The sequence below is a fragment of the Ovis canadensis genome, chromosome 10, assembly GCF_042477335.2.
Source record: "Ovis canadensis isolate MfBH-ARS-UI-01 breed Bighorn chromosome 10, ARS-UI_OviCan_v2, whole genome shotgun sequence".
Taxonomy (NCBI): domain Eukaryota; kingdom Metazoa; phylum Chordata; class Mammalia; order Artiodactyla; family Bovidae; genus Ovis; species Ovis canadensis.
The window spans coordinates 42,596,073-42,619,418 of record NC_091254.1 but is presented as its reverse complement, the minus strand read 5'-3'; the positions used below and the strand labels follow the sequence as shown (position 1 = coordinate 42,619,418).

Here is a 23,346-nt window from a genome sequence, read left to right as displayed (position 1 = left end):
TCCTAACTAACTCCCTGTTGTAAATGTTCCCCTGCCTCAAGTCGAGCCACACCACTGTCAAAATTATCTTCCTAAAACAGATCAGCTCACATCATTTCCTTGCTTGAAACCTTGGTTGGCTCCTTTCTGCTCAGAGGACCAAGTAGAAGCTCATTAGCATGACCCTTTGCAGTTAACTCTCAGCCTGAGTTTTAAACTTTCTCTCTAGCTACTCCTGAATGTAAATTCTTTGCTCCTTGTACTCTGGATTATTTGAAATTTGTCTAGCCAGCTTTTTTTCCTCTGTTGTCAACTGTGGAAATTTTGCCTCCCCCTTCTGGCCGAACAAATAAACAAAACCAAGGAGAGAAGTTTGCCCCTTTTGAATCCTTACAGTTTTGAGACCCTCTTTCTTTCTTTCTTTGTCTTCCTACTTCACCTTGAGGGTTCTGGAGTTAAATCTCACCTCTGCCACCTCTGCCATTTACTGGTTGTATTTGGGCAGGTTGTTTATGCAGTCTGAGCCTAAGTTTCCTTTTTGTAAGATTGGTATAGTTTTACTTGTATCTTATGGTGGTTATGATTAAAAAGTTATATATATAAAGCACCTGGCATAATGCATGGTCCAAAGAAGTACTCAGAAGTTATTAGCTGTTCTTATTTTAGGGTACTATTCATGGTGAAGTGGGGCTTCTGTCCTGGTCCTGCCTGTGCTCACTGTGAGGTCTTTGTCTAGTCTTTTTTGTGTGTGTGTGTGTCTAGTCCTACACATCTTTATATTTAAAATAGTAAGCCCTACTAAAATAGTAGGTCTGGAAAAGAGTAAGCACTCACTACATGTTTGATAGACCTTAATTCAAATTTCACTGAATTTTGAACCTTGTTACTTTTTTCTTCTGTACCTACCTTGAAATGAATATTACACATAAGCTTATTCTCTCTGAGTTCAGTGATAGGAATAAAGAAAATTTGGTGCCTTGTTGACACATACATTATTTTACTCTAGACTGAACATCTGATTTAAAATTACAAGAGTAGGAAATATAAAAAGAATTGCTCAGAGTATGAATCTTGGTCTTTTGGGTAACCTTTATTAAAACTAGTTAGGATTTCCATTTCTATGTATAATGGATTGTACTGATCTCAGTCAAAAAATTAAAACATTTGAATTTAAACTGAAAAGATACTTCATTGTTATTTAAAATGCCCTAGAAACAATGTTCTTTTCTATCAGTTTTTATGTTGTAAATTGTATTAAATAGTATCAACCTTTACTTCCTATTTTTGTGCCATACTGACTGAAAGATTTACTAGTTGTTTTCCTTTTGCACAGCAACTTACAAGGGAGTGTTGAACCTAGAGTTACTAATAAGAAGAAAAATAGATTTTATGTTCCTTAGTCTTGAGTATAGTTTGGGTCACTTTTTCTCGTATCTGTTGAAAATTGAAATATTTATCTTTGTAGGCTCAGCACAGGGTGCGTTTAGTAGGCATATCAGTATTGGCCATGATGGATAACTGAATAAACTTTATGATGTACCTCAGCACTAGACCTTTCAGTGTATTTTTCTTCCAGTGATATTGTGGTATATTATTGGGATGCAAGAAATAAAGATTATCAGAGAGAGAAAGAGAATGAGTAAGATTTGGTTTTCTAACCTAGATGTTTTTGTTTTATTTCTTTTTCAGAAAAATTATTGTCTCTTCTACCTGAGTATGTTGTTCCATATACAATTCACCTTTTGGCACATGACCCAGATTATGTCAAAGTACAGGATATTGAACAACTTAAAGACGTTAAAGAGTAAGACTTTTTCCATCCCATTTTCATATTTTCTGAAGTTTTTTCCCCTTTCCTGCTGATAATAGAATCTCAGTTATAATTAGTGTTTTAAATTTATTTCATTTCTTAGGAGTTTAAGGTTCTTTACCTTATTTGTTCTCTTTTTTTTTCCCTACCATCTCTTCATATTTCATTTCTTATATAATTCCCAAAACAACTTAGCATAATTACTGTATTGCTGTCCTGTTTCTCTACCAGTCTGGCATTTCTTTTCTATTGAAGTTATCCATTAAAGAGTTTGCTTTGTAATTCTTATCTCTTCCTACTTTCTTCTGAAGCACTGTATAGATTTTTATGTGGAGTGAATTAACACTCTTATTCACATGGTAAGCATATTTCCTTTGCAGTTCCTGTCTTTCTCCGTAAGGAAGAAGATAATCTAATTTAATAATGGGCCAAGTTGATAACCAGGGAACTATTCCCATACTTCACTGTTGATTCTCTGACTAAATTAGGTTTATAACAGTTGTAGTTCTTTAAAAGATTCTTGTTGAGATGCCAGAAGAATATACCTGCCAGGGTGTGGGATGGGGGAATATAATGGTATTTAGAGAAGTCTTTGTAAGACTTCCTTAAATAGAGATGAGATCCTATTTCTGTTATAGTAAAGGGTGACCTCTGTGGTTTTGAATAAATTAATTTCTTATGCTTTTAGCTTCTTATTAAAGGAAAATAACTCTTGGTTTCTTGATTCATAGAAATATTTTAAGTTAAGTATTTGTGGTGCTTCAAGAGAATAAAATTAAATTACTGTTAATTTTCTCATGACAAGAGAAAAGGCTTTTGCCCTCTTTTTGCCATAGTTTCTAGTTTTAGAAAATAAGCAATTAGTTTTCCCAAATGAATTCTGTGTTAGTATGATTATACTAAGGAAAACTTTTTGCCATTCCTCTTTCTCAGAACACTTTTTTTTTTTATGATAAAATATTCCTTGAAACTTACTAAATAAATATTTGGGGCTGTATTTATAAATGGTCTAGTACAGCCCTGAGTGATCTCCTTTCTCTCAGAGAAAAGAAACTGTAACCTATGCCTGCGGTCTCAGAGGTTACTTTTTTCCCTTCCAGAAGGATGCCTTGTTTCACATTTCCCTCTTCTCCCATTTTCTCCTCTGTACGATCACTCTGTCCCATTCTGTATGCATAATACAGAGACAAAGGACTTTCATTTTTTTCTTGCATAGAATTTAATATAATTACCCTGAAACTGAGGTACTTAAACTTGTTTTTTCCCTTAAGTATGTAAAGTTGTCAGCCCTGACTTTTCCCTCAATTTATTGATGAAGACTCTCACGGTTGTTTGCGTTTCCTAAAGACTGCAGTCAGAACCACAGTCAATCTTAGCACATGAGAGTCTCCACTTTATGACCCAGTTACTGCTTCAGGCAGCCCTCCATCCCTGCCACAGTTCAGGATTAAGATCATTGCTTTATTTCTACCATTTCTGTTTCTTTTTAACTTTTCTGTCTACCTAGGAAAATTAGTGAGACTTTGAGAAAGGATGTTATGAACTCATACCTACCTTGCTGATACGTTGTAATATGTATGTGACATACTTTTTTTCCTCTATTGATTTTTAGCTGTTTCTTTTTAATTTTTTCTGCTCTTGGAGTTCATTATATTTAGAATTATATCTGTATTTAATAGTGAATTTTTTTCTTGGTATTTTTTAGGTGTCTTTGGTTTGTTCTGGAAATACTAATGGCTAAAAATGAAAATAATAGTCATGCGTTTATCAGAAAGATGGTAGAAAATATTAAACAAACAAAAGATGCCCAAGGACCAGATGATGCAAAAATGAATGAAGTATGTAATTCTTTGTAAATAGTTATGATTCTGTATTGACTTTAAGCATTTGAGCATAGGGTATAAGACTTCTGTAGACAGCATCAGTCTTTTCTACTAGTAGTAAATAGTAGTATTCGTGTTAATATAGAATCAGTAGAGAATGGTAGTAATGCTGTTACTAGTAAACTAATTACAGTAATAGAATAAGTATATTAACTTACACTGTTGTCCTGAAAACTACGTACTAAATGCATGTTCTGGAATTACTCCTAATTCACAGATTCTAGTTTGCCAACTTAAGTACCTGATTGTTTCTTTTTGTTTAATACCCATTGCAGAAACTGTATACTGTGTGTGATGTTGCCATGAATATCATCATGTCAAAAAGCACTACATATAGTTTGGAATCTCCTAAAGACCCAGTACTGCCAGCGCGTTTTTTCACCCAGCCTGACAAGGTAGTTATTTTAGGATTTATTTGTGTAAGTTGAAATAAAATGTATTGTCACCACTAGGTTGTGGGAAGATCAGGAAGAGTCAGTGTCAAGAGTTGACCCACTACTTATGTCATGGGGAAAGGTCGCCGTGAATCTTAACCATGTTCAAGATCAGAATATGGGCCAAGCTGGAGGACACAGATAGGTTCAGAAATGAGTTAAAATGATATAGAATTTTTATTGTTTTCTGACTTTATGTTAGTCTTAAGAGCACTGGCGAAAATGTGATCAAAGCTGGTAAATTGCCGAGTTAATGGCCATTGATTCAAAACGGGAAGGAGAATGCTGATACAGTCTGAAATTATAAGCCCTTGAAATTTTAACTGGTGTGAAAGAATCAGAGAACTGACATTGGAGCATGCTTAATACCTGGGAAGTATTACAGGGATCTTCCCAAACCACTCTCAGAAAACTCAAGTGTAGTATTAATCTAAAAAAGGTATTTTTAAGAATCTCTTGGAGGTTTATAGTCTACCTAAGTGAGAGGAGAACAGTCATTACCCTTTTTTTTTTTTTTTTAAGCAGAATACCAGTTAATATCTTAACCCCAGTGTATAGAGATTGGAACAGGCCTTGTAGGTTCACCTAAAAAGGGACTGTCTGCATTTAGGCATTCACTTTTTTGTGATTAAGATAAAAAGAGTATATATATGTGGTCTCTTCCCTGGAGAGTATTATTGTATAACCGTGTTTTTGTTCAGGTGCTCTTACAGCTTTAGCATATTAGAGCTCAAAAATGTTGTGTTAGTACGAGAGTTAGTACAAGGTTAGTTTTAGCTATTACAGCATTTAAAATCAGTGACTGAAATTTTGTGTTTCAACTGATTTTTAGTTTCAATAAGTATGTATTTTATAATGCACTTTAAAACAAAAGGAAAGTGAAAGTAAAGGAAAGTGAAGTCACTCAGCCATGTCTGACTCTTTGTGACCCCATGGACTGTAGTCTACCAGGCTCCTCTGTCCATGGGATTTTCCAGGCAATAGTACTGGAGTGAATTGCTATTCCTTCTCCAGTGGATCTTCCCGACCCAGGGATGGAACCCAGGTCTCCCACATTGTAGACAGACGCTTTACCGTCTGAGCCACCAGGGAAGTCCAAAAGCTGCTCTGATTTAAGCTTTGTTGACTTTTGAATTGCTTTGTAGATACAGTGTTTCAGAAGTCACTGACTGTGTCTTTTTTCCCTTGCTTCCAGAACTTCAGTAACACCAAAAATTATCTGCCTCCAGAAATGAAATCATTTTTCACTCCTGGAAAAGTATGTTTTGAAAATTGTTTTAATTTTTATGTGGTAGTTTATTTTAGTGTGACTGTTGATATAATTATATTATTTTGTATTTCTTTTAAATTGGTATATCAAAAGAAAATACAAATATTCAGTATCTTCCATTTAGTAAGAAAAAGTTATTTTTACTATATAGATATAGGTTGAGATATAGAAAATATTTTTTAGCTTATGGTAAAACCCTGGATATCTTCCTTCTTAAATTTCTCATTCTGTAGTATTAAAGTAAAAAGACATGTCCTTCCTTAGCAAGAGTCTGATTGTCAGTTTTCACTATTGACTATACATTTTTTGTGTTCTCACTTTCTGTGTAAGCCTTCTTACTGTAGATAACTTAGAAACTTAACTGTTATTCTGTTAATACCGTTTTTATTTATTCAAGTGATACTCAGTTTGTAATTCATATTTTGCTTAAGGATAGGCTGGCTTTTCATGATTTATATATGGAAATACTTTGGCAGGTGTTATTTGTGATTCTTTACATCTAAATTTCCTTTGGCTTTTATCAAATAGAAAGAGATATGCATTTTTCATTTCAGCCCAAAACAACCAATGTTCTAGGAGCTGTTAATAAGCCGCTTTCATCAGCAGGCAAACAATCTCAGACAAAATCATCACGAATGGAAACTGTAAGCAATGCAAGCAGCAGCTCAAATCCAAGCTCTCCTGGAAGAATAAAAGGGAGGTAAGTACACAAGAAATACCATGCTTTACATTAAGGACTCCACCAAGGCTATGAGATCTAAAATAACATCTTCTACCTTCAGTGTCAGTGAATGAAAGTCAGTGCATATCTGTACATTCCTATTTTAACACTGATAGCCATTTACAGGGTAAATGTATTTGCTTACTCACTTAGATGGGTACTCCATATCCTTTCATATTTTAGCTTCCTGGGGCAATCTGTTGTTAGACGTAAGCTGGTTTCCAAACTTAGTGTCCAGTGAATGTAAACTTTTAAGTTACAGCTCATCTATACAGTGGGATACATAGTCCTTTAAAAAATGACATATGAGCTCGTATGAAGAGTTTCCACAATACGTGATTGAGTGGAAAAGACAAGAATAGAACAGTGTAAAGTATTTTTGGGTTTTAAGAAGAATTTGTATTTACATGTACTTGTACATGCATGAAAAGTTTTAGGAAGAGTACCCAACATCTTCGTAGCATATACAGTAATCCAGTGAAGGAGGGAGATGCTCTGATGTGGTTTTGAATTTCTTTTACTGAGCAAGTATATAACTTTTGTTTTAAAAAAGTTTAAAAATGTGCTTTCAAATTGTGCTGTGTACTTTCAATTTTTTCTTTTCCAAAGAAAAAAGGAAAATAATTTACAATTTAACTAGTTTTAGCATTCTTGTTTTGTTGTTTAGTTTCTGAGTTGTGTTGTTTTTTGTTCACCAGGACTCTTTCTAAGGGAATGGGCTAGGTGTGTGTGAGAGATCGCTTTGGTTGGAGAGTAGGGATTAGAGAATAATGGTCAGGGATGAAGTTGAGAGGTAGCCAGATTATGTTTGGCCCTTGTGGATAATGTAAAGAATTTGGTTTGACTTTTAAGTAAAACTGGAAGATGTAGTAGAGTCTAGTGATCTAATTTATGCTTTTAGAATATTACCTAGGTTACTGATGGAGAATAGAGGAGCTGCTGCTGCTGCTAAGTCGCTTCAGTCGTGTCCGACTCTGTGCGACCCCATAGATGGCAGCCCACCAGGCTCTGCCATCCCTGGGATTCTCCTGGCAAGAACACTGGAGTGGGTTGCCATTTCCTTTTCCAAGAGGAGCCAGAATCAGCTAATAGTAATCTCAGGCAGGCATGAAAAGGGAGAAGGTTGGAAAATAGCCAAAATGGTATTAAATATATTAAAGTGCTTCCCTTGCAGCTCAGTTGGTAAAGAATCTGCCTGCAATGCAGGAGACCCGGGTTCAATTCCTGAGTCAGGAAGAGCCCCTGGAGAAGGAAATAGCAACCCTCTCCAGTATTCTTGCCTAGATAATTTCATGGACAGAAGAGCCTGGTGGGCTACAGTCCATGGGATGGCAAGAAAGTCAGACACGACTTAAGGACTAAACCACCATGAAAATAAAATGGATACTTTTTGGAAAGAATGAAACTTTTTGTTCATAAAGCTATAAAGCTACACTGGGGACAGGAAGAACTTTTAAGGTTTGATTGTAATAATAACAACAAATATCTGTATTAAAAGGCTTGATAGTTCTGAAATGGATCACAGTGAAAATGAAGATTACACAATGTCTTCACCTTTGCCGGGAAAAAAAAGTGACAAGAGAGACGACTCTGATCTTGTAAGGGTGAGATATTTCGTTTGATTTTATAATAAGTACAAGAATAGTAATTCTTTCTATATAAATAATAATTTTTACACGGAAACTAGTGAGTGTTAGTTTCAAGTTTGACATATGATTTTACTTCAGTGGTTTTAATCACAAATTTGAGTTTATAATTATCCTCTACCATGTAATTTAAGTATATTGAATTTCTTGTGTGTCTTATTCTAATAAGCAGTCTTTATTCTTTAAAGCTTTGGACTCAGACATGCCTGTTCTGTACTCAGAACTGCTTGGCTTTTGTGTTTGTTTTCTTTTTCTTTAAACACAATGAGTTTAGACTTAGCCTTAGAGAAGAGACTAGAATGAGAATTCTTAAAGGTTCTTGCATCTTAGCTGATCTCCTGAGCCTTTAATTACTAAATATGATTCCAGTGAATGTTGGAAATGCTACAGATTTCATAAAGTCCTTGTTTAGTTTTTAAATCTTAATAGCAGTGATACTGATATGTGTTATAGACATAATTTATAATTATCATTTGAAGACAATTTGGCATTTTTAGTATGGACATAGAATGCGGTTATGTATTCCAACACAACCCAATGACATTAATAATGGAGTACATTTTGACTTTCTAGGTTAGCTCTAAACATTTCTTGAATAACCTGTTAGGTTCCCTGAACTAATTTCTTTATTAGAAATTAATAAGGTGCTGGTAAGGTTTATCAGAATAAATGAATTAGCCCAAATGAATGGTGGTTGCTGCTGTTTCATTGTTATCAAGATTAATATTTTTTATTAATGATTAACATCATAATAAAAGTTAATGTGCTTTCATCTACTTGATTAATAGAGGGAAAAATTATTAATAAACACATTGCTTTTTCTGAAATAGTTCTTATACTTCTTGTCTTCCGGTGGCCCAAACTTACATATCCCACAAAGTTTAAATGATTTTCAGTTTTTTTCAGGTTTCTCCAGTAATTTATTTTAGCAAGTTGTTTCTCTTCCTACTTAAAACTCTAAAATTCTTACTCAATCCTAACTATAGTATTAATTCTGATTATTATTGGCTGTTTAAATATTTCACCCAAGCAGAATTAAAAATTGATTGCTTAGCCAGAAAGGAACCTTGTTATCTGGATTTATAGAAGAATCCTTGAGTGAGAAAAGTTATTAATGTCTTCTAATCTGACCTCTCCCTTAGTGTAGAAATTCCTTCTTTATAATTTATGAGAGTTAGATACCATATGCTTGAAAATGTCTTAAGTGGAAAGCCTGTAATTTCTCCCATTTGTTGGAGACCTCAGGTAGGTTACCCACACCCACATATACTGCTCTTAGAAATTAGAAAACATGGTTAATATTTTGTTATCCTATAAATTCCATATCTAGTCTACATTTTGGAGCAATGCAGAATAAACTCTTTGTTTTCATAGAACAGTTCTGAATTTATAAGCTTTTGAGATTGATACATGTAGTTAATAAGGCTTTTGCCATCTTTTGTGTAACTTTGCATCCATTTTCAGAAGCACCTTATTAATAAGCTTGTTCCAACTGAAATGTCTTTAGAGAGTTGACATTAGGAGACAGAAGTTCAATTTAAAGACCAATAGATAGTGGAAAAGTATTGTCTTTTTTGTATACTACCAGCTTCACATTGAAGTTTCACTGCAAAGGGATTATTGTTCGTGTACATTTATATTAAATATGGCCACAGGACTGCAAATGGTCAGTTTTCATTCCAATGCCAAAGAATGTTCAAACTACCATACAATTGTGCTCATTTCACATGCTATAAGGGAATGCTCAAAGTCCTATTAGACTTCAGCAGAGCATGAACCTAGAACTTCCAGATATACAAGCTGGATTTAGAAAAGGCAGAGGAACCAGGGATCAAATTGCCAACATCTGTTGGATCATAGGAAAAGCAAGGGAATTCCTAAAAAACATCTACTTCTGCTTCACTGACTATGTTAAATCCTTTGATTGTGTGGATCACAACAAACTGGAAAATTCTTAAAAGAAATTGGAATAGCAGCCCACTTTACCTGTCCTGAAAACCCTGTATACAGGACAAGAAGCTACAGTTAGATCAAACATGGAACAGTGGACTAGTTCAAAGTTGGGAAAGGAGTATGACAAGGCTGTATATTGTCACCCTGCTTTTTTAAGTTTTATGCGGAGTACATCATGCAAAATGCCAGGCTTGATGCATCACAAGCTAGAATCAAGATGGCCAGGAGAAATAACAACCTCATATGGAGATGATATACCACCCTAACAGCAGAAAGTGAAGAGGAACTAAAGAGCCTCTTGACGAGGGTGAAAGAGGAGAGTGAAAAACCTGGCTTAAAACTCAACATTCAAAAAACTAAGATCATGGCATCCAGTCTTCATGGCAAATAAATGGGAGAAAAATGGGAACAGTGACTTATTTTCTTGGGCTCCAAACACTTGCTCCTTGGAAGAAAAGCTATGACAAACCTGGACAATGTATTAAAAAGCAGAGACATCACTTTGCCAACAAAGGTCCATATAGTCAAAGCTGTGGTTTATCCAGTAGTCATGTATGGATGTGAGAGTTGGACCATGAAGAAGGCTGAGCACCAAAGAATTGATGCTTTTGAACTGTGGTGTTGGAGAACCACAATAGTTGGGATTCTTGAGCATCCCTTGGCTGCAAAGAGATCCAGCCAGTCCATGGTAAAGGAAATCAGTCCTGAATATTGACTCCAATACTTTAGCCACCTGATGTGAAGAACTGACCCATTTGAAAAGACTCTGATGCTGGGAAAGAATGAGAGCAGGAGGAAAAGGGGACAACAGAGGATGAGATGGTTGGATGGCATAACCAACTCAATGGACATGAATTTAAGTGAACTCCAGGAGATAGTGAAGACAGGGATTGCAAAGAATTGGACATGACTTAGCAACTGAACAATAGTAATTTAGTTTTACAATTAACATTTTCCCCATTTCTTACTTCTAATGTCAATTTTATACCCACTCTGTTCTGAAAACAGTACAGTACAAATGAAAAATTAGAGAATTTAGTGCTTTAGGAAGCTAGATTATTTTATGATGCCGTCAAGAAAACAGACATTGAATTTCCTTTTTACCACCAGCCTTTTCCAAAACATTAAGATTTCAGCCATTTTTTTCAGATCTTTGGACATCAAAATGAATTGTAATATTTATAATTAGAAACTTTAATATTTTTCTTCTCTAAGTAATGACAATTAATTTTTATGTTCAAAACTCTAGAAAAATAGTAACAAATTAAAACCAAACATTTATATGTCTTTTTTCTTCCCAGAATACAAGGATAATTTAAATGCTAAAAGATCTTTTTAAATAGCAAGTCAACATCCTAAATAAAAGATGCTAACAAGATAATCTCAGGTCGTGTCAAGCAGATATAAATAAAATTTCATTCTTGGCAAATGAATGAACTCTTTGTAAATTAATGGTAGAAACGTACTTAATCATATGCTAAAAGTTTTATCTGTTTAAATCAGTAGTCAGTGATTTGGTCAAAATTATTATTATTAAAGGCAAAATACTTGAAGCATTTTTATTAAAAATCAGGAACAAAACAAACAACCAGTTATCACCACTGTTATTGTTCTAGAATATTTGGCCAGTTCTGAAAGACATGAAATAGGAACCAAAAGTATGACAATGAAAAAGAAGAGACATTTATTTTTATACTCTTAAAAAAAATAAGGGGAAGCAATAAAGAAACTAAATTTAGCATGGTAGATGTATGGTTTGTATGTATATATATAACTAACTTTACTCTGGTTATTTTACTTTATATCAGATAGACACTAGGGGGAAAATAGATTTATTTTACAGCAATAATTGTTACAGTGAAATTAGAGGGATCTAAACATAATCTTAAAAAGAAGTAGGAGGAACCTATATGGAGAAAACATTAAAACTGAGAAATATAGGAGAGAGAGAGGACATGCCATATTCTTTCATGGGATAAATGAATTTTTAAAAAATGACAGTTCTGAGTGAAAATATCATTGTAAAATCCCAGTGTGATTTTAAGTCCATGGTGAAGAATGTTGTTTAGCTGCCAAGTTCTGTCCAACTCTTTGTGACACCATGGCCTATAGCCCCACCTTCCCCCCACACCCCCTCCGCCCAGTCTCCTCTGTCCGTGGGATTTCCCAGGATTTCCAATATTCCCAAGAATACTGGAGTGGGTTTTCCTTTCCTTCTCGGGATCTTCCCAGACTAGATATCAAACCTGTGTCTTCCTGCATTAGCAGGTGTATTTTACCACTGAGTCACCAAGGAAGCTCAAGGTAGAATAAATGGATGCAAAGAAGGAGTAATGATAAAATCAGCCCAACCAAACACAAACATACTTAGTTATAATTAGTAAAATACCATGCTTTTGTTGCATAGTATTTTACTAATACCTAGAAGCATTACTGTCTTTGAAAAATAATACAAAGTAAAGGAAGCATAATACATCATTGAAGTGATTAGATGTGTCTTTGGCAGTGGGAGTAGGTAAAACAGTTTAGAACCTCAACTCACATCCTATTCTAAAACAAGATATGATAATGTGTTAGTCTGTTCAGGCTACCATAACAATACACCATAGACTGGAAGGTTTGAACAACACAAATTTTCTCATATTTCTGGAGGTTGGAATGTCCAAGATCAAAGTGTGGGCCAGTCCAGTTGCTGATGGGATCTCTGTTCCTGGTTTGCAGATGGCTACCCTGGGTTCGATCCCTGGGTTGGGAAGACCCTCTGAAGTAGGAAATGGCAACCCACTCCAGTATTCCTGCCTGGAAAATGACATGGACAGACCAGTGTGGCGGGTTACTGTCCATGTGGTCACAATGAGTTGGGCATGACTGAAGACACGTACACACACCCTCACACACCCTCCCTTCTTACTGTGTTCTTACCAGTGCTAAGAGGATATGAGTTTGGGCAAACTTCTGGAGATGGTGAAGGACAGGGAATCCCAGCGTGCTGCTTTTCACAGGGTCACAAAGAGTCGGACATGACTGAGCAACTGAACAACAACAAGCTGGTGGAGAGAGAGAGACAGTGAGATCTCTCTGGTGTCTCTTTTCCTAAGGACACTTATCCCATCATGAGGGCCCCACCCTCATGACTTTAGAATTACCTCCCAAAGACCCCATATCCAAAGAATATCAGAATACTTCAGCTTGTGAATTTTGTGGGAACACAATTCAGTTCACAACAAACAGGAATATTTGTTATACACGAAATACACATGAAAGTGTAGAATATTGTAGATTAAAACTCAGACTCCAGTAAACAGCCAAGGGGCATAATTAGGCAGTTCACAGATAGGAAACACAAATGACTAATTAAACGTGAAGAATTATAGGTAATCTGATAATTTTTGTAGTCACTGATGTTTTAAGAATGTAAATTGGAACAAACCATTTGGAAATTAACTTAGTACTACAAACATGGCTCAGATGGTAAAGTGTCTGTCTACGATGCAGGAGACCCGGGTTCGATCCCTGGGTCAGGAAGATCCACTGGAGAAGGTAATGGCAACCCACTCCAGTACTATTGCCTGGAAAATCCCATGAACAGGGTAGCCTGGTAGGCTACAGTCCATGGGGTCGCAAAGAGTCGAACACGACTGAGCAACTTCACTTCACTTCTTCAAACCTATGGAGAAAATTACAAAGTCATGCATACTCTTCCTTGTTTCTTTGAAGAATTTCTTTAAAGAATCGCCATCTGCGAGTCAAGGCTTAAATTCTGTGACTGTAGACTGGGATTTTATGTTAAATTTGGAAGTCACTGATTTTTGTATTGTTGTATCTGGGAAAAAGCAATATCTTTGATTCAGAAATGTTTTCAGAATTTTTAATAAATGATGAATATGTTTAACTTTGTATCTTGCAACCTCCACTTTTGAAATAAAATAGTTCTTTTATGATGTGTATGCATTATGCATTACCTAGTTAATATTTATGTCTTATTATATACACTGAGTGGTAAAATTAGGATTACTTAAGTTGACTGTCAAATGCAGATGCACTATACTCAGTGTAGTTGTCTATTATTTAAGCATTGAATTTGGCTTTTTTTCTTTTTTTTTAGTAGACCAGATGGATTTTTTTTTAAGAAAATATATTGATTTTATTACTGAAACAGTATAGACATTTGTGAAATATTTGAAAGTAAGTTGCCAATTAAAACTTGGTAGAGACAGCAGATACTAATAAGAACTGCAATTCTTCATAATGAGTACTGAACTATGACTCCTTTTAAGTGTTGAATTTAGAATGTTCTTTTTAATGGACTAGCTCTTCATCAAAAATTTATCATCTATTCATCTACTGAGAGGTTTCATCTGAGGCTCTTTAGCTAGAGTAAGAATAAAAATTTACCCTCTTACCCCCAGATTATGTTTTATATTAGAAAATTGTTAATAAAAGCAAGTAGGTAGTTATGGTTCCGACATGCTTAAAACCTCTAGACCTTATTAGGTACATTCTTATAACTGAAGTAGATAACAGATTTTGTTCATTTGTTTATTCTTGAACATATACACACACACACACACACACACAAATAATGTATACTAAGTTTTATATTTGAAATCATGGCTTTTATTCCTAGTCTGAATTGGACAAACCTAGAAGCCGGAAAAAGACACCTGTAACAGATTCAGAAGAGAAATTAGGCATGGATGACCTTTCCAAGTTGGTACAGGAACAGAAACCTAAAGGCAGTCAGCGTGGACGAAAGAGAGGCCATACAGCTTCAGAGTCAGACGAACAGCAGTGGCCTGAGGAAAAGAGGCTCAAAGAAGATATACTAGAAAATGAGGATGAACAGAACAGTCCACCAAAAAAAGGTAAACGAGGCCGACCACCAAAACCTCTTGGTGGGGGTACACCCAAAGAAGAGCCAACGATGAAAACATCCAAAAAAGGAAGCAAAAAAAAATCTGGACCTTCAACAGCAGAAGAGGAGGAGGAAGAAGAAAGACAAAGTGGAAACACAGAGCAGAAGTCAAAAAGTAAACAGCACCGACCTTCAAGGAGAGCACAGCAGAGGTAAGTGTGTGCCACTCTGAACTGCATGCATTCAGTTATTGTACTGTAAATCATAACTTGATGCTGTCTGCATCTGGGTCTTCCCCAAAGCAGAGCAGAGTCTCCAGAAACTAGTGCAGTTGAATCCACACAGTCCACACCACAGAAAGGACGAGGAAGACCATCAAAAACACCATCACCATCACAACCCCCCAAAAATGTGTAAGTTGTAAATAATATTAAGTTTCAAACCAGTTTCAAATTATTTTGCAAGAGTTCATAAATTTCTAAGTATAACAATACATAGTGAAAGTGTTCGTTGCTCAGTCGTGTCCAGCTCTTCGTTACCCCTTGGACTGTAGCCCACCAGGCTCCCTTGTCCATTCTCCAAGGAAGAATTCTCCAGGCAAGAATCCTGGAGTGGGTTGCCATTCCCTTCTCCAGGAGATCTTCCTGACCTAAGAATCGAACGAGATCTCCTACACTGCAGGCAGATTCTTTACTGTCTGAGCCACCCATATATTTAGCCCATTATACTAGGTAAGATAAAATTTTTGTAAACTTACCTAGGTGATTAATATCCCAATCATCCTTTGGCGACATTTGTACATTTTTATAGGCTTTAGAGAAATGGTTATAAACAAATACCAAATAGTTGATTATTTCCAGTACACACTTTATGGTACCTAAAGAGACGATGGCATATCTTTAAATAATCACGCATAGATCACATTTTCTTGTTACTCCACACCACAGGTTTTCCATCTTTCCTCAGCAGCTTTAAAAAAATAGCTTATACACTTTTGCTTTCATTCTTTGATCAGTGTAGGAAAGTAACAGGCATCATTTTTCCTAAGTACGTTGGTGGAAATTATCACATAGTGATCTCAAGCTTTTGATGTCTTGATATTGTTTTCTAAGTAAATTAACACATCTGTATCTACATATAGATAGTTTTGGATGTTCACACAAGTACATGTTTATAGGAGAGTTATAGTAACAAATCTGTGTCCAAAATTATTAAAGTGGCAGGGGCATCAATGTTGTAATTTGTAAATTTGGCACTTTTTTCCTCATTTAAAGCAAAAACAGAGTAGCATGTTGTCTGTCAGAAATTTTAGTTTTTCTGAAAGTAATCTCATACTTCAGTGGCTTGACTTTTCAGTTGCCAGCACACCTTGGTTAAACACTCAGTTCATAGTTTCCTGTTCCTGTGTATTCCATGGGAAAAGTTACTGAGTGTCTAGCCAGTACTTCCCACCTTTTTCCATTTAATTTTTCCTTCACGTAAAAAGTAAAGGTAAGTACATTTTTTCGGCAGCTTTATAAATGTGTTTGTATGCAACCATGGAAAAATAACTTAAAAAAAATTCCTAAGATAGCCTAAATTTCGATGATTAACTTTATAACAAAATAACAGGGTAAATATCTTTCATGCTTGTAACTTTAACTTATATTGGGGCATCATAAAATTAAGGGCTTATATGATTATCATGTTGTCTTGTAAAATTACACAAGTCCTCCTCATGGGAATGTTTTTAATGAAGCAAGTATTTTCTGTTAAAAAAATCAACACAGAGAGAGAGAGTCTATGTCCTATCTTAACAGCCTAACTTCTTTTTACTGGAAGGCCCCTCTTTAGAGGTAGTATGATCACATATGTTACTATTTGCTTGTTTTCTTGTTCTGATCTTAGTGGAATTGAGCAAGATTATATTATTTTCCCTGTATTTTCTTCTGTTAATTCTGAAAAAGTAAATCAAGTAAATTTGAGAAAATTGGTTTGAGTACAGATTAAACAGTATGTATATTCAGTTGCTTATAGAAATGATGAGGAAATTCTAAATTAAATACCAACAGATATATACGTTTAATTAAATGGTGGTATCTGTTACATATTTTTGAGTATCTTCTATGTGTCAGAGAGTACTAGGTGCTAAGGAATATAGTGACAGAAAACAGACATCCTTATAGTGCTTAGCATCTAAAAGGGAATGTAGTTATTAAATAGTCACACATGAATGTGAAATAATAAGTTGTGAAATGTACCTTGGAGGACAAAGTTAGGGTGCTGTAAGAGAGTGTAATGAGAGGGCTGGGGAACTGGGGAAGTTTTCTCTTTGGAAAGTTGATTCCTTGAGAACAAGTTGATTCCTCAAGTTGATTCCTTGAGAACAGTAGGACTTAGACTTCTAGAGAGTAGGGAGAGGAACATTTCAAGTGGAGGGGACATTGTTTTGGAAGGTGCTGAAGTGGGAACAATCTTGACAAATTCAGAGAGCCGAAGGAAGGCAAAGTTTTTGCTGTATTGCAGTTTCAGGGAATTGGGGTATAGAAAGAGATGAGAACTGAAAGTAGGCAAGGCCAGTCTAAAGGTCCTTAAGTACTTATCAAGGAGGTTAATGCAGTTACTCTCAGTACAGTAGGGGCCTCTCTCAGGGGCGTGACATCAGCTGTTTTACATTTTTAAAAGATTACTTAGAGGCAAGAGATGAGAATGGTTTAGAAATATGTATGATGTAACAGTGAAGATGGAGAGAGTGAATGGATTTGATATTTCTTTACAAGTAGAATCTTTGGGTCAGACAAAGAATTGCACACTATTAAGGAAGACTCTAAATTTTCTGGTTTGAGCAACTCAGTAGACATAGATGCCTTTTACAGACTTGGGAAAGGAAGAGTAGACTTTGGGTTATATATTAAAATCCTTTATGGCGTTGGTTTCAGTCACCCTGACTTTTGTTATTTGTTAGATCTTTTTATATGTAACAATCTAGGGTTAAGTACTGGTTTAGGGTTTAGAATGTAAGAAAAATATTTCTTGGCTTACACGGTAATTGAGGGTAAAAATGATAATAAAGGACAGTCTATTAAGTAATTAAAGCATTTCCTCTTATGAAGTAAAGTAGAAAGTGAAGTTGCTCATTCATTTCCGACTCTTCGTGACCCCATGGAGTCCATGGGAATTCTCCAGGCCAGAATACTGGGGGGGCGGGGGGGTAGCCGTTTCCTTCTCCAGGGGATCTTCCCAACCCAGGAATTGAACCCAGGTCTCCTGCATTCATTCATCTTTACCGTCTGAGCCACCAAGGAAGCTCAAGAATTCTGGAGTGGGTAGCCTGTCCCTTCGCCAGGGGATCTTCCCAACCCAGGAATCAAACCCCTGATTCTCCTGCCTTGCAGGCAGATTCTTAACCAGCTGAGTGGTATACCAGGGAAGGCCTCTTATGAAGGTAAACTACCACTTAAAGATCACAATGTTCATTTTATTTTACCTGTGTTTTACTCTAGCCGTGTAGGACGCTCTAAACAAGCAGCTACTAAAGAAAATGACTCAAGTGAAGAAATAGATGTGTTTCAGGGTAGCTCTCCTGTCAATGATGAAAATCCACAGGAAGAAACAGAAGAAGATGAAGTCTCTACAGTAAATGTATGTGTTTTTTAAAGTTCCATGTGTGATAGTATGGAGTATATTCAGTAGAATTAGAGTTGATAAGTGGTCAGATTCTTTTAGCACTTGCTGTTACTTAATAATTCTGAATATTTATGTATATATTTTTTCATTTGTTTGTAGTGTGTTAGTTCATCTATCAGCTTAGATTGTGGAGAAAATATCATTTATGAAAACCTGAAACCAAGTGAGAATAATAGACATAGCCTAGTGAAAGTGTAAATGTCCAGTGTACAACTGAATACAGAGAAGAGCAAGTGATAGTCTCAGGATGACACCACATGCACTTAAGTTTTCCCAGTATCTGTTACATATACTCTTGGTGATATTTCGTATAAGTTTTTTGTTTGAGTTTCTCAGTAGCAACTAGAATTTAGTCAGTCATGTAGAATAAAGTCATGTCTTCAAATAAAATTAGCGTTTGGAATTCATAAAAATTGGCAATAGACCTTTCTTTCACAAAAGTAGGAATGTGATGCCTCCCAAGATACTTTTTAAAATAATGAATGGCTGCCTGTCACAGCTCCGATTTTTCTCTTTGGAAGAAATATAATTGATGAGTCTAAGTAAGAGCTGTGTATTGCTAATATTCTTGCTGAATCTGTGGATCAGCTCAGCTAGTTTCAGTTTTTTGTTTGAGAAACGTGTGTCCTGTGATCAAGCCCCAGAGTTGACCCCTGCCTCTCTGTCTTATTTAATATAATCAGCACCTCTGTCTGCATCAGGATTCATTTATCTGAATTAGTTGAAGACCAGAGGAAAAAAATATGTTGAATTATGGTCTCAAACTAGTTTGGCTTATAAAGGGTTTTTATGGGGGGAAGGTATAAAAATAAGGCTGATGTGTACATAGTAACTGATGGCTTCATTAAAGGAAAACTAAACTATAAGTTAATTACATTAAAATCCTGTTCTGTTTGTGTTCCTCTTGATAATACTAAACTTATTTTATCTGAAATTTTATGTTTTCATTAGTACTTGCCACATTTTTTATATCTTTTTGATAGTTATTATGATCCAAACTCAATAAGTAACTTCTGAGAAAGGTAGCTATACGCCTAAGTTCATAAATACCAGATGTTTTCCTTTATTAAAGACACATAAATAACATGGTGATGTTTGTCATTGTTTTTTGCCATTGACATTGACTTCTGTTCATTTCTCTTTAAAATTATTAAACAGAAAAGTAAAATATTTTCTCTTTTGCTAATCCTGGGAAAGGCTATTTATAAGCATTCATGTATGTGATGCTAAGGCTGAAAGTTAATGTAGGAGAAAGATTTTAAGAAAGGACTATCAGGAACGTGTTAAGAATAATAATTGGTTATAAAACAATGGTAATTACACCTGTTGATGTTTCTTTCAAGGTGCGGCGGCGAGGTTCTAAAAGAGAAAGGCGATGAACAGATGCCGTTAATAACTTTCTGTGTGAGAGCTTTGAAAAAAATGGTTATCAAGCTTCAGGCTGAGTAAAGCCTTTGATGCACAAAATGGGACTGCTGAAGAGTGGACAGTTGGACCTTACTCTGATGACCTCATGTGTCTGTGGTCACACGCTTTAGCCATGCGCATGGTGACAACATTGACTGTGGAGTCTTATGAAAGAGTCTAATGTGCGATGGCTATGTAGACATAAACTAAAGAAGAAACTTGTAAATATATTTTTCTTTTTTTTTTTTTTTAAATGTTTCTGACTTCTAAAGTGCTTGTATAGCTTTTATCTGCGGCTTTAAACTGACAGTGCCCAGCTGTTTATTGGATCTATTGATTTGAAAAGAGTTTGTTAGGATAGATCTTAAGCAGTAATCTGTCAGTGTTTGTATTTGTATTCTCTGCAATTTACTGTGAAAAAATTTTTTTTTCAACAAATGGTGTCATTTTCTTGATGTCACTGTTTGTTGGAGAGTTGAAATGCTCTCTTTCCCATACGTCTGTTAGCTGGTGTTTACTCCCAGGCATCCTTAATCTGCAGAGGTGCTAAGTGGTCTGCCATCACACCTGAATCATGCCTCTGATGGGAGGACGCCATACAAATGGTGAAACAGTCCTGAAGTTGTTTGATTATTTTACACCTCAGTATTGGTCCCAGAATTTTCTGGCCTGTCATGGCAACGAAAATTTTAAAAAGAGAGAGATTTAAAATATTTTAATTTTAAAGACTGTGTTAATAAAATAATGTACTGAATTCTTTATCCCGTTTTATCATCCCTTTTCAGTTTTTATTAATCTACTGTATCAATAAAATTCTGTAATTTGAATTAGTTTCTGATAGTCTAGAATGTTATTGTGTATAGATACTTCCTCTTGAACATTATGTTCAGAAAATGCAAATTATTACACTATAATATAAAATCTGATATATACACATTAGAAATGTTTCAGTTCTCCATAACAGTATAAAGTTAATCAGAAAGAAAAAAATTTTATTGATGCAGTGTGTCTTTATAAAGCTGTTCTTGAAAGCAAGTGTTTTGTATTTTATAGTGAGTTGCATGTTTATGAAAAAAAAGTGCTGAAAATGGGATGTGCTCTTTTCTGTAAATTCATATTTAGCCATAGTATATGATAGATTGCCCCATAACATAGTTTTTCATCAAGAGTTTATTATTGTACTTTATTTTGGAGCCAAAAATTGTTTTTTGGGGGGAGGGGCAGGGTGGGAGTGATATATCCAACTATATGAGCTACTGTAGGTACCACAGTCTTATGAACTTTGAATGAAATTCCACTTGTCCAGATTGAGAGAAGTGGAAATTTATTTGGGTTTAGAGCATATCTTTCTTCTTTTCTTTGTTGTAATCTACAAAATATAGAAACAAAGGCAGTATCCTTTATACAGTTTTATGAACTGTATTTTCAACCAAAACATATAGAGTATGACTTAATGCTTACCTAAATTCATTTTAGTATTTCAGGTGCTGTTCTTTCATTTTTTTCATGGTTACCATCAGAAAAGAAAATCGTATTCTAATTTATTTATCACAGTGAATAATTGAGCATTTTCATTTAATATACCATTATGTTTAAGGTATATTTCCAAGGTTGGTTATAATAGATGGGGGATATAATAAAGAAACTACTATTTTGGAAAATGACGTTTACTATTTTCCAGTTTATACTCACAATTGATGTGATTATTTTTCTTTTAAAAATTTCTTCATGTTTATGAAAGGGCCTTTTATTTAAAAAAATAGTTTTGAATTGTGTCTTAATCTCTCAATATTTAACTATTCTTCATTTACAACAGTACTGACACCAGTGATAATGGGAGGCTGCTATATATCAAGGCAGCTAACGTTGGACCAATATACAGCTGGTTTTTAAACGTGCCATTAGCTCAATTCTCCCAAACACGCTATTTCTATTTCAGCAGTACAAAGGCATGTTTTTAAATCTATAAAATAAAGAATAAGGGATAGCTTTGTATTTTTGTCTTTGACTAAATTGCACCAGAAATGTTTATGGAAGTATATCCTTATGACCATTTTATAAAACATAATGAAAAAATGATTATGGAGGATTTTTATTTGCATGATCATAGTTAACCAAATTTCATTGCACATTTAATTCTGTACATTAGTTCGCACAAAATGCTCATTGTAGATTTTGTTCAATGCCAATGAGTCTGTGATTTTATAACTTGTCTGTTCACTTTTTGGGAGGATTACAATGTAAATTTTCCATTTTTCTGTAGAAAAATAGGTGCAATAATGATCAAAGTTTTAATGTCCTGAGTAATCTTAGGGGATTATCTTATTATTATGTTTAAACTTAACATTTCATGTACTAACATTTGGAGAGCCACATACGATAACTAAAGTAAAATTAAGTATGTGTAAAACATTAATTGCTAACCATGGTTAGCAAACTCTTCAGTGATAATGTTCATTTTGAAAATATGTACTGTATAAAATTAAGAAAATATTTAACTCATTGTAACAAGTTCCACTATGAAAATCTTACGATTCTTCAGTGAGGTTATCTTGCTGCACTCTGTAGCAAATCCGTTTAATCTACATTATAATAAAATTTCTTGCTGCAGTGCAACAGGAAGCTTTTTCAGTGATCTCCACTGTATATGTAAATTACAAATGTGGCTGTAAAACTTGTTCCAGGCATTAAAGGTTAAATTACCTTCTGTATTTTCTTACAACTTGTTAAGTTTGATTTTTAAGATTTCCTTTTGCCCACTTAAAGAATGTCAGGAATTTAAGAATTTGTTTAACTTAGGCATATGTCCCCTACCATATAGTATTATGTCACCATGATGAACAATTGGTATTTAGGTAGATAACCAATTTTCAGACACATTTTTGGATTTTCTGTGAAGTTGAATAAACATGGAAGCTAATATATAATTGTATTATTTTATTTATGTGAATCTATATACATTTATATTTAAATGTTTACTAAGTGGAGGAGGTCATATTTTAATGATTTTTACTTTTGGAGCCTTTGGTTCATGAAGAGAAAAGTGTATTTCCTAGTAACATTTTTCAAACTTTTTGTTTGAACTTCTCATGCAAAATCTTGGCCAACAGAGATTTACTAAGTATTATTTAAATGATTGCATAACTGAAGAAAAGAAATGTATCAACTTCAAAAGTAAGCACCAAGAAATGTAGTGGCAGTTTTGTTAATGTGTTCAGCAAATATTTATTGAATTCCTACTATGTGCTAGGCTGGTTACAAAAGTGTGATCAGGATAGTAAGTCTCTGCCCTTGCGGAGCTCACGTCCTCCACAGAGAGGTGGGGGAATAAGGAAAACAAGAAGCAGTATTTAATATCATATCATACGGTAGAAGGTGTAGAGATTAGAAAAGGACAAATTGGATAGAGAGTAGAAATGATTGGAGGAGAAGCTGTTTTATACACTTGGAAGCTATGTTATTCAGTAAAATTTAGGATTGTTACATTTTTATGATGAAGTTGACACTTTTCTAATTATAAAATGTCACTTGTTGTCTGTATGAATACATCATGCTGGCTTTGATAATCGAAACAACCATTACCAGTTTTGTTGTAACTATTCTTTGCATGACAGAACTTCTATCCTGTTATTTTCAACTTGTTTGTGTCCTTATGTTTAAAAGCGTGTATTATGTAAACATTTTTTCCTTTGGTCTTGTTCTTTTATCCAACCTTAGAATCT

At 34.8% G+C, this 23,346-nt stretch overlaps 1 protein-coding gene across 6 annotated transcripts in view; it reads left to right on the top strand.

Moving 5' to 3' along the window:
• The window catches only part of PDS5B (PDS5 cohesin associated factor B), a 178,591-nt gene extending 156,040 nt beyond the window's left edge, over positions 1 to 22,551 (top strand). For 2 of the 6 annotated variants that reach the window (XM_069601596.1, XM_069601597.1), the window contains exons 26-35: positions 1,669 to 1,783; positions 3,495 to 3,627; positions 3,948 to 4,067; positions 5,302 to 5,364; positions 5,931 to 6,076; positions 7,596 to 7,695; positions 14,324 to 14,763; positions 14,857 to 14,964; positions 18,034 to 18,172; positions 19,561 to 22,551. In XM_069601596.1, the coding sequence (XP_069457697.1) occupies positions 1,669 to 1,783; positions 3,495 to 3,627; positions 3,948 to 4,067; positions 5,302 to 5,364; positions 5,931 to 6,076; positions 7,596 to 7,695; positions 14,324 to 14,763; positions 14,857 to 14,964; positions 18,034 to 18,172; positions 19,561 to 19,596 (1,400 nt within the window). In that variant the 3' untranslated portion in view covers positions 19,597 to 22,551. Of the gene's footprint in view, positions 1 to 1,668; positions 1,784 to 3,494; positions 3,628 to 3,947; positions 4,068 to 5,301; positions 5,365 to 5,930; positions 6,077 to 7,595; positions 7,702 to 14,323; positions 14,764 to 14,856; positions 14,965 to 18,033; positions 18,173 to 19,560 lie in introns of all 6 variants that reach the window. The other 4 variants (XM_069601593.1, XM_069601595.1, XM_069601599.1 and 1 more) reach the window with 3 other exon arrangements.
• The last annotated feature ends 795 nt before the right edge of the window (positions 22,552 to 23,346 follow it).